The sequence below is a fragment of the Phyllobates terribilis genome, unplaced genomic scaffold (assembly GCF_046119375.1).
Source record: "Phyllobates terribilis strain yellow unplaced genomic scaffold, ASM4611937v1 Scaffold_3__8_contigs__length_932513732, whole genome shotgun sequence".
Classification (NCBI taxonomy): Eukaryota; Metazoa; Chordata; class Amphibia; order Anura; family Dendrobatidae; genus Phyllobates; species Phyllobates terribilis.
Window position 1 is genome coordinate 462,418,750 of NW_027362763.1, and position 12,527 is coordinate 462,431,276.

The 12,527-nt window shown below is 36.6% G+C and overlaps 1 protein-coding gene across 1 annotated transcript in view; it reads left to right on the top strand.

Moving 5' to 3' along the window:
• LIN28B (lin-28 homolog B) overlaps positions 1-3,316 on the top strand; it is a 93,979-nt gene extending 90,663 nt beyond the window's left edge. The window contains exon 4 of the mRNA XM_073673177.1: positions 2,432-3,316. Coding sequence (XP_073529278.1) covers positions 2,432-2,801 — 370 coding nt within the window. The 3' untranslated portion in view covers positions 2,802-3,316. The remainder of the gene's footprint in view (positions 1-2,431) is intronic.
• Positions 3,317-12,527: the final 9,211 nt, after the last annotated feature.

Consider the following 12,527-nt stretch of genomic DNA (forward strand, 5'->3'; position numbering starts at 1 on the left):
TAACACAGTGCATACCATAGTGACTGATTTAAATTGATTTGTCCATGGCTGCAGGCGGCACCACTTCTGAAGCCCTTTAACCCTTTTTCTCTTGTAGGGTGGGGCGATTGTCAATATCCTTTGACATAAATTACGAAATTTTATAAAAAAAGAAACTACGGCATATACATATCACATGTAAGCTGTGAATTTGCTTCTGATTCCCAATACGTTTTTATTTCATATACACCTTGTATGTTTTTGTTTTTTTCTTATTTAGATATAGATTTATTTTTTTTTTTTTTGTTATGTTTAGTTGCCCAGCTAAATAGGAAATTGAAGCAGATGTCACAATGTTCATTCTATCCAGTCCCTTTTCTACATTTCATTCTAATATAACACTTGATCTTCGATGTATTTATTTGCCCCTCCCCGTCCCATTTTATTGTTTCTTCAGCTCAAGCAACATATTTTTGAGGGCATAATGCATACGTTTTTTATAATCTAAAAAAATTGTAAATGGCATTTTTTGTTATTTGCCTTCCAAGAATATGGTGTAATTTTTTTTTATTTTTTTTTTTAAAAAGATCCATAGTGCTTTTTTTTCCAAAGCGAATATCTAAATTATTTATTAATAATATTTGTTATTTTATTTTTTAATTTTTTTATTTTTATTACATTATGTGATTTATATAACATGCACTATGTACAATTTCTTTAAGCCAGAAACTACTTTATTAGCTCAAAAGAAATGAAAATGTGATGCTAATACTTTGCGGTTACACTGCATTGCTACAAATGTACAGATTGCCATATTTAAATGAGTATGTCGCCACCTTGTGGCATTCAAGTTACTTTTTCCTTCTAACAAAGTCTAATAATATCAGGTAAATTAAACACTAATTTCTTCTTAAAGTGATAACTGTTGGTTTGGACTTTGGAAAATCAAATTTCTGCTGTTGATGCCTAATCTTAAAGTATTAAATCCTGTTGCTTAAGGATGATCTTCCTATGTGCTAACGTAATAGTAAAACCAAATTCTACTCTGAACTGTAGAAAGTGTTCTCTGCTTACCTGAATCTTTTCCACTCAGTGTATTAAAAGTATATATTATTTACTTGTTACTATAGGCTATTGGACTAAAGATGCCAGGAAGGGGTCAAATGGCTGTCAGTTCATCATAGGTTGTTGTATAGTGATGCTGACCAAAAATTGGAGGGTAGGGGAGGTTCTAATAATGTTTAAATAATTAGGCTCTTTGTGCATGTATGAAAAAGTGAAAGTCATGCATGTATGAGCAACACAGTGGTCAGCACTGTTGCTCTGCAGGGCCTGGTGGTCAGCACTGTTGCTCTGCAGGGCCTGGTGGTCAGCACTGTTGCTCTGCAGGGCCTGGTGGTCAGCACTGTTGCTCTGCAGGGCCTGGTGGTCAGCACTGTTGCTCTGCAGGGCCTGGTGGTCAGCACTGTTGCTCTGTAGGGCCTGGTGGTCAGCACTGTTGCTCTGCAGGGCCTGGTGGTCAGCACTGTTGCTCTGCAGGGCCTGGTGGGCAGCCCCGTTGCTCTGCAGGGCCTGGTGGGTAGCCCCGTTGCTCTGCAGGGCCTGGTGGGCAGCCCCGTTGCTCTGCAGGGCCTGGTGGGCAGCCCCGTTGCTCTGCAGGGCCTGGTGGGCAGCCCCGTTGCTCTGCAGGGCCTGGTGGGCAGCCCCGTTGCTCTGCAGGGCCTGGTGGGCAGCCCCATTGCTCTGCAGGGCCTGGTGGGCAGCCCCGTTGCTTTGCAGGGCCTGGTGTTCTGGGTTTGAATCCCACACAGGCCAATATCTGCAAAGAGTTTGTATGGGTTTCCTCTGGGTGCTCCAGTTTCCTCCCATACACCAAAGACGTACTGATAGGGAATTTAGATTGACATCACTGTTTCCGTTGGGATTCACAAAGTCTGTAAAGCGTTATGGAAATTATAGGGAATCTGTCACCAGATTTTTGCTCCTTCTTTTCAGCACAGCATAATGTAAGAAACGAGATGATTCCCATGATGTCACTTACTGGGCTGCTTCCTATAATTTTGAAAAATAAAAATCACTGTTGCAGATCTACCAGTTATTTGAACGTTGAGCTCCCATCTACCACCCCCATCTCTCCACTGATTGGCAGCTTTCTGTGTACACTGTGCATAGGCAGAAAGCTGCCAATCATTGGTGGGAGTGTGGTTATACAGAGCTTGTGAATATGGAGGACTACATGGCAGCAGGTTTACTAGTCTTCTAGCAATCTCCTGCTGATAAAACAGTGATTTTTATCAAAACTACATTAAGCAGTCAAGTATGCGACGCATCACTGGGATCAATAAAACCCTGTGACAGATTCCCTGTTATGGTGCTACATAACTAAATGGAATAAGTGACAATTGTTGAGTATTGAACTTGAGCTGATGTAGCTGTCTTTCCTGTTTTACAGATGCTACAACTGTGGTGGCCTGGACCACCATGCTAAAGAATGTAATCTACCTCCTCAGCCAAAAAAGTGCCATTACTGTCAAAGCATAATGCACATGGTAGCTAACTGTCCCTACAAGATGGTTCCACAACATCCAGAAGCCTCTCAGGGAAGATATGAAGCAGAACAGCAGCCTTCCACTTCTGCTTTTCAATGGGAAGGAGGAGGGGCGTATGGCTATTCATCTCCATCATATTCTCAGGAGGGAAGATCAGAGCACTCGGAACGTTCAAGCAGGTCACCGCAAGAAGCTTCCTTAAGTAAGATATCTACATCGCCTGAAGAACAAAGCAGAAAGGGGCCTTCTGTTCAAAAACGAAAAAAATCTTAGCTTCATCTCTGTGTTTCCCTTAAACTTGCCTTTTCTGGGAAGTTCTACCTCATATAAGTACAGGGGAAGTCATTTCATTATTCGCAACTGACCTGGAATTTTAACTACTGTTGAGGAACTGTGAATTTAAGGACGGAAATAATCTGCTAAAGGACAAATCACTCCAAGGAAGCTGACCATGCAGGGTGTTATGCGTTGTACCTCATTTTGTGTGTATGTGTGAATGTGTGTGCACATCATGGCTATAATTTGAAAGTTGAGTATATATGGACATATGTATATGTATATTCTCAAAAAATTTTCATTCCTAGCACTCGTCCAAGTATGAAGCAATACTCATGGTTCCTTTTTAACATTATTATTTTTTTTTTAGGAACGCTCCTATTTATTTTATTTTTCTTCGCAGTCACATATGTGAAACTGTTTTAGTTATTGTTTTTACGGTGAATCCAGCACCTGTAGTATTAAGACATCCCAGAAAGGGTTTTTGCTTTTGATGTATTTTGTCTTCATCTACTGGAGAATGTGACTTAAAGCAATATTGTCAGTTATGTATGATGTAAGCATACTGAAATAGTAGGTTTAGCGGTGACAAATGCCAAAACATACACAAATATTTGAAGTGCTGCTCTTCATATAATGAATGATGTGTGGATGAAGTTAAAGGCCTGTCAGCTCTCCTGTCCACTTTAGTAAAAGCTTGTATTCCCCATAAAATAACCATTCTTGGGAGCCTTGTCTGCATTGCGCTGCCCTTCTATTCTTCCTAAAATGTATAAATCGCTTGACAATTAGGTGTGACCAATTGGGGGCCGGAGGGGGTTGCCCCTACACGCTGACATTGTCCAATCAGAGCTAGACGTGTCAGACATTGTAGACGCCCAAGTGGCAAGGTAGTAACGTCCCCGCAGGATACAGCTGAACAGCAGAACTACGCAGTACTCTTCGTATTGATGCTTCTAAATTGTTACTTCATGGTGAATATAAATATTTATTAAAATAGGAATGTCAGAAGAACAGGTAGGCCCCCCTTTAAATAATGCAGTATCATCTAGAAAAGTCTCTGGTTTCATTGTGGGAGTCCACAAACCTGTAATACTGTATACTGCCGTTTGTGTCACCTGATTAGGAGTAAATCATAAAAGCACATACATTTTTTTGAGCACATACATTAATGTGTACAGTGATTGTAAACACTTCCATGTAAACAGTTGTGTAATGTGTTAATATAAGCACATCATGTTAAAGCCCTTGCATAAAAGACTGCCTCAAGCTCAAGATAATCTATCCACATTATACCACGTTACAGCTCGTGCAAGCTAACATATGCACTGCCTAACACCATGTGCTCTACAAAACTAGTAGTGGCAAAAATGAAGTTACCTACAGCAACCAAACAATAGCCCATATATATAATTGGACTGGCCATGTAAGGATATTGCTGGACTTGTCTTTGAAAGAGCTACATGCACATATAAATAGTTTGGGGTGTACTACCCTGCTGACAGATTCCCTTTTTAAAACTATTTCTAAATAAGAACCAAGAGAGAAGTGCCTTCAGATGAATGGCAACACCTCAAAGGCTGACATATTATATTCTATAATCCTTTGTTTTTTATTGTCAAAGTAGTTATTTTATAGTACATTATTAGAGCAAGTCTTTTAATCGTACACCATGTTTATAAATTCCATTTGCATATACATGTGATTATTACATAAATGCATGCACACAGTAACTTATTTTTGAGTTTTTTTTTTTTTTTTAAAGAAAGCTAGGTTTAACTGGCATCATATGAGACTCTTGTCTTAACATATTTCAATTGATTGAGGCAGAAATGCTTAAAGGGAATCTGTCACCCCCTTGGACGTACCTAAGCTATTTATATGGGCATACAGGTTCTAGAATACATAAAATAGTCCTACCTGTATGTCTCATATCTGCGGTCCTGTGCAGAAATCATCTTTTAATCCTTTATTTTAATGTATTTTTCCAGGCTCTGGGGCGTGCAGTGTCTGAAAGGAAACTCTGCTTCCGGTCTTCATTAGCGTACCTGTCATCTCCCATCATGATGTCTAAGTGGTTGTCCTGTGCCCTGCAATTGTGATATTCCAGGTTACATTTTCGCTCTATGGGCATTGGCTTCTTGTTTCTTCTGAGCAGGCGCTGGCACCTGCGCAGAAGAAACAAGAAGCCAATTCCCATAGAAAAGTGAAAAAGTAACATGGAATATCGCAATTGCAGGGCGCAGGCGCGAAACAACCACTAGACGTCACAGGGCCCTGTGACGCTGATGGGAGGTGACAGGCACGCTAATGAAGACCGGAGGCAGAGTTTTCTTCCACGCACCGCACGCCTGGAAAAAGTCATTAACTTAAAGGATTAAAACCTTATTTCTGCACAACAAGACCACAGATATGAGGCGTACAGGTATGACTGTTTTAAGTATTCTAGGACCTGTATGCCCATATTAATAGGTTAGAAACATCCAAGGGATGACAGGTTTCTTTTAAGTAGGTTATGGTTGCTGTAAGTAATACTCGTAGTACTGCCTCCTCTTAGCAACATTTGGTACCAATCTATCATCATATAAATTAAAATACCTGACAAGCAGCCAAAAGACCCTACCTCAGCAACACCTCTCACCCATGATGTAGAAGTGAGAGGCGTTAAATAACCTTATAACACTTCAAGTAGCTCATGGGACATTGTTTAATTCCTAGCAGAAAATTTTCACTTTTCCCAGTAGTGTGAAACTAACAAAAATTGACTATCACTTCTGAAAAAATATTACCGTCATACTATATGCTATAAAATTCATATCAGTAGACACTGACACTATGGACTTTAATGTGTGAGCAAGTCTTGTGTCCAAAATGTGTTTCTTTAATGGGGTTTTCCGGACTACTTTAATTATCAATCCGTTTCTTAATAATCCTTAGGCTGATCTTGGTCTTGCGGCTAGTACTCCCACCAATCTATAATGCACATCAATCTAATAATTCACCTATACAGTGGATAATTTATACAGACAGGAATACCCCTTTTAAACGATAAAACACAAATGATAATTGCTTTTTATTACTGCTTTTCTATAAACTACAATATTGTGTGTATTTTTTCAGTACTTTCCATTTGCTTATTTGTTTTCTAGAAAGGACCATCCATTTGGTTTTATATAGTGCTGCTGATTATTTGGATGTGTCTCCTATTTGGTGGCGTAACTAATAATCATAGTGGGTTTTGCGTGACCTATTCTATCTACTGTTTGCCAGGAATATATTCTAATTCCATCAGAAAAGCCAGCCATTTCTGTATGACAATTACTGCTTAATATTGCGGTTTAATAATGTTGCTGCTGTTCATCATGGTTTTTAGATCCATTGGCAAATTTCAAGTCACTACACTTGAATCCCATGACTGTGTTTTTTTTTGTTTTTTCTATGGTTATATAGTACTGCTAACTGTATTTTTTTATTTTTTCAATTTGTGGTCTAATGCAAAGTTTTAACTTTTGACGATATTGAATGTGATGAATTCATGAGATGCTTCCTTGCCTTATGTAAGGAACAATGTAGTCTTATTTAAGTTATGTAGACGAATTAAAGTGGCGTCGCATAACCTAAGTCCATGTGCTTTTAAGAGCGCCTGGAAATTTCCTGATGGTTCTGTATTGTGTGCGCTACTATAAGTGCTTGGAAGAAAATCCTAACATCGTGGTCTATGAAACCAAAGTTTACTCACTTTCTGCCAATAGAAAGTTTGTGGAATTTGAAAATTGGACATTCCCTGTTTACATAGAGTTCAGAAATGAAATTTAGTGGGTCGTCGGGCTGTCACTGCTCATATTTTCATCATATGCCTCTGTAACCCCCCCCCCCTCCTCCGAACTAGATAGAGCACATACCAAGCCTGTTTTAACACAAGGTTTTATTTTTTTATATGAAAATACTATCATTACTTCAAAACCTACTCAGGACTAAGAACTTTGCTCAGGGAATACACCATGTGATATTTTACTTCCCATTACCAAATAGTCGACAGACCTGATGTATTGGAACAAACCAAATAGATGTAGATCGTATATCTAATATATTAAGTGTTATATTCTGGTATTAGTAACTACCTCTCATATTTCATATCAGCCCACAATTCTGGTAATCGCATAAATATTTGTTGTATTTTTATCTCATGTGTTAACTATAAAACTGTTCATATTCTAATTATTTACTGTATGTGAATATTTGTGATTGAGTTTTATTTTGGCTTGTATTCACAATGCTTACATTGTTTGTTTTTGTTTTTTTATTTCTATTCTGTTTACAGCAAAAGGCTACCTCATACAACCACATAGCATTATGATATGCTGCTTCAGACTTAATAGGCAATGGTCATATCAATGGTACTTACTTTTTTTTTTTTTTTTAAACAGTTTTAAGTTTATCCATTAAATTAATACAATTTGGGTAAGGCTGCAATAGATTTAAATTAATAGTTCCTATTGAGTGTTTTTGTGAATTACTTAACCAGTGCAAGGGACAATAAAAAGGGACAAACAAGGTAACAAGACACTCGGGTAGAGAGAGATTGAAATAATGCATATCATTTTTATTAAATACAAAATACCTTGATTAAAGGAAATGAAGGAACAAAAAGCACCATCAATCTGTGTGATCCTTCATCGACGTCAACACAGTCATGATCACAATTAATCCATTATTTGTGTATCTAGCTAGGGCCCAAGCAAAATAAAGAAAAACATGATTACAAATCATTTCTAATATCTCTAAATAATAAATCCAAATCAATAAGTAGGATTCTGATATATGAACCCTGCTAGCTAATTCATGATTAAACCCACCACCCAACCTACCCAATTTCCCATCATACATATATGGCCATATAAACTCATTAGAAAAAAAATGTAACTTTACTACAGATGTTCAAAATAAAGGCAAACTGTATATAAAGCGAGGTAGACTAGTCATAATCATGCTCATTCTCACTGAATCCATTCTGTTTAAAATGCAAGTTGAGCAAAAAGAAAAACTAGAAAAACAATAAGCTCAATAGGGTCTTACCCGAGTAGAAACATGGAGACAAAAAGCAATTTATGCTCACCTGGTGGGGGTTGAGAGTCACAACCCCTATACAAGCTTAGAAAAAGGCTGCTGTAGATCCACAGTGTGGAGAAACTTGTCAGGCTGGAGATGAGTGGGTTAGTAGTCCAGAGATGGTCAGGAGACGTGAATAATAGAAATGCAGATTGTCAACGTGTTTCGAAGTGGTGCACTTCATCAAGACAAAACCACAATGATTGTGGCTTGTCCTGATGAAGTGTCACTACGAAACACGTTGACAAACTGCATCTCTACTATTCCCATCTCCTGATCATCTCTGGACTACTAACCCACTCATCTCCAGCCTCACGAGTAACAAGCAAGTTGAGGCTGACCTTAAATATATCATTAAATCACAGCACTACAGGCCACTAAGGACATGTAAGACACTGTCACATTTTTCAATTTATAATTCAGTTAACTTTCTCAATCATGTACTGCAACAGTTCAAGACCTTGTCCTGATGAAGTGTCACTACGAAACACGTTGACAAACTGCATCTCTACTATTCCCATCTCCTGATCATCTCTGGACTACTAACCCACTCATCTCCAGCCTCACAAGTAACAAGCAAGTTGAGGCTGACCTTAAATATATCATTAAATCACAGCACTACAGGCCACTAAGGACATGTAAGACACTGTCACATTTTTCAATTTATAATTCAGTTAACTTTCTCAATCATGTACTGCAACAGTTCAAGACCTACAACATGTTGGTACTAGACTCCTCACATGTAAATATTAACATTGATGGGTATTAAATCTACTCTGCTAATTTACCTGTATCCCGTCACTCCTGCTTTCAGTATCATCTGGCTTAATTTCAAAACTGTGCAGATAATCTGGTTGGTCTATTACTGTAACAGGCAGGTATGCATCCTCCTAATGCTTCAGACATACACAAGCCATCTCATGCATGGTCCATTTTTTTGTGGTTTAAATCAGAGCATGAGGTTAGGTCCAAGAAGTTTAAGTGACGTAACAACACTGACACAGTTCGCCACGCTGTTTGACTTTCTCAGCGCATTGGTGATGCAAGTAGAAAGGAGAGGCTTTTGATAGTGAATTGTGCAAGATTAAAGGAAAAAATTAACTCCCACATTCAACTCAGCTTGGCTAAGGATCAATAGGAGGGAATAAAAAAATGTATAAATAACGAAATGCAAAAAAAATGTAAAGCCGAAAATAAATAAAAACTAATGAAAAGCTATAAATGAACATAATAAATATAACAGAAATCTAGGACAGTGGGTTTTGAGAATGGTTTGGAAAAAGGCCTTTAGCGTTTTGTGCATGTTAAGACATTCCACTATGAGTCATGAAGTGGTTGGACTGTTGGTCATGTCCATGGTTTTCACTTGTAAAATCATTATCTTGGATCTACCTCTCAATCTGGAATCGAAAATCCTAGTTTCTTGGTCTGTACTATGACTGCGATGTACGAACTGGCTGCAGTTCTCCTGACCTAAGTTGAACAGCTACGTAGACATATATGAGGTTATTGAGTTCAGGTCACGAGACCCGTGGCTTGTCCGTGCAACGCAGTAAGAGTAGAGACCACAAGACATGGATATATGAATCTGGCCTCTTTTATTGTTATGAAAATTATTAATTTTAGTTGTGCCATTTAACTTAACATATCGATATGAAATATCTGCTCAGAATTCCAAACAATTACTTTGAAAAAGTGCCCCTTTATCTTGGTATCCCCAACATTTTGGAACAAAAAAGTTGCATCAAAATCTGAAAGTCTATTGTAAGGCTGGAGACACACTGTTTGAGCCAGAAGTTTATCTAAAGGGAAAGAGACTTATAAATTCTTCCATTGTATGCCCTTTTCATTTTGACTCCTCTTGCAGCATGTGTTATTCCACCCTTTTATGACTGGTTTTCTTTTTAATTCAAAGTAAAAATGTAGTAAAATTATCAAAATTTCCATCCTTTTTAAAGTGCCTCCATATATACCATAGGTTTACTGGAGTGGGCATAAGACTTTTTAGTCACTTTTTTTTTTGAAGATCTACACTTGGAACCTTATTGCACCCAAGCAAATTATTCTCAAAGATAAACTATTTAATTTGTTCTTATTTTGCCAGTGTTTGCTGATAGGAATTTCCATACATTTTGATTATCACAGATTTCTTCCTTTTAGTGTCAGTCTTTGCTGGTGATTTAAAGACGCTTCATGACCTAATATAACCTTTTGACAAATTCCTATAATTGTGGCCATTTTTATTTCAGTATGTTACTTTTTTTTTTTAATTACTTTTGGGATTTTTCTGTTATCTAAATTTATACAACTAATAACCCAATTATGATTTTATTTAGAACATATACTATGTTTTATGCAGAAGATAAAATCCTTTATTAAGACTAGGAATGAATTGAGGAATCTCTAAGTCTTGAAAGTAATTTAAGTTAATTTATCTCCTGTAAAAAAAAATAATAATAAAGTTTATCATTTAAGTTATATATGTTGATGTGACCCATTTATAAAATAGACCAGGGTTGGGTAATATGTGCATATGCACTGAGATATCCTTATTTAGATATATTTCATGAATAAGGAGAGTTTTAGAAAATATATTCTGAAATTTTCTATTTGTTGTAACTTTGTAGTAATGTACTTCTGTTCTGAACTGAACAATAGTAAGAGGTTTTTATAGAAACCGCTATAATTACTTGTTTATTCAACATGCAATTAAAGTACCATAATTTGTGTTATTCATTAGACCATTTAAGGTTTTAACTGTTACTAAAGCAATTAGTAGACCTAAGAGATGCTGACGTTCAGCCTTGTTTGCCAGCGTTAATATTAACTGTAGCGACTACCTCTTGAACTGCCAGTTTTAGCTACAGATATTTTGGAGATCTTCTGTATTCTTAGTTTTTAAGCATCCATTGCTTGAGAACAAGCATATTAACCACAATTTTAGAACTAAATAAGTATCAACATTGCTTTTTTGGTTTTAAGTTACATATCACATGTTTTAAGTTACCTTTCTGGAAAGGAATACTTTAACGTTGCATTCTTTTTTTTTTTTCTTAATTAAAACACGTTTACAAAAACGAATTGTGCTTGAATAATATTTTCTATCTCTTAAAATGGAAAACAATAACCGTGAAGTTAAGGGTCAGAATGCCTGTTTATGGTCTTCTCAATGGACTAAAGCACTGAATGCCTTTTTGCATATCATGTATCTTATTTTTCATTTCATGTCTTTTTATAACTGTCAATCATGAAAATTGTGAGGTTTAATATGAATTACTTGATAAATAAAATGTATAACTTTGGCATTTATTATATAAACCTGTCTGCATTTTTGTGGTCATGCTATATTTACATAGTTATGTCAAACAGAATACAGATGTAACAAACTTGACATTAATGTGTTACATACCCATTAATCTGCAAACTTTAAGGGCCCGAATATTGCATTTGTGCCCTTTTGCCTAGTTTTGTTTATTTTTTAGCCTGCTTTTGATTTGCACAAAATTCTTTAATTTGCAACTTTCTGAAGTCTACTTATTGGGATTGAGAGAAAAAAAACATAACCAATGTGGGCGTGGTTTTGTTTTTCCAGATGTTTCGGATCAAGTCATTTATGACTTAAGAAAAAGTTCAAAATTTTTGCACAAATGTATTCTAGCCTTTCCCCCCTCCCCCCATTTTTATGTTCACCTGAAATGTTTAAAGAATGTTTAAAGAAAGAGGTAACCACGTTTGCCAATTTGAAGAATTTGTTGCAAAAAGTCAACTGTTACCAGACAAAAAAAAACACCACAGAAAACAATAAATCAGGTCCTAAATTTACACTTAAGCCAATTTGAAGGTAGCTTTGTTTCGCGTTAATGTCAAGTTTAAAGTTTGTTTTATTTCTACAGTGTGAAACCTTAGAGAGAGATACCAAAATTGCATAGAAATGTGATCCCCGAGGATAAAATCTTCTGTAGGAAAATGCTTGTGAAGAAAAAGTATGGCACGCTGATAGAATAGTAATGTTTAGGCTTGGAATTACAATCCTTATTTCTTCCTTCAACTTCTATAGGATAGGAACTAGTGATGGGGTTGTGTTCCAAAATCAGCACAAACATGATTGTAAGCTTTGTTTAGATTGTTATGCACCGCTGCATCAATATTCCACTTCCAAAAGAGATCTTCCCCAGTAGGTATGGAGAAATTCTAAAAGAAATTAACTGGATATCCCATTGGTGTCTAATGCTAGTGATTTGAACATTAACCCCTTCCTGACGAGGCCAAATTTTACAATTCTAGCCAGCGTTACTTTATGAAATAATAACTCTGGAACACTTCAACATATCCCAGTGCTTCTGAGATTTGTTTTTTTTCATGACACATAGTACTTCATGCTAATGGTAAATTTTGGTCGCTATGATTTGTTTATGAAAATTTCACAATTTTCAAACCAATTACCACATGTCTACTTTACATCAGCATTTTTTTTTTTTACACATAGATTAATTTTCAGGTTTGCGCTAATAGATTTGTACGCTAGTTCCACTGCTTTTTTCCATTTATCTAGGAGGAAATGATTATTTAGATCTTTTTCCCATCTCCACATATAATTCAGTTTTTCAAATGAGA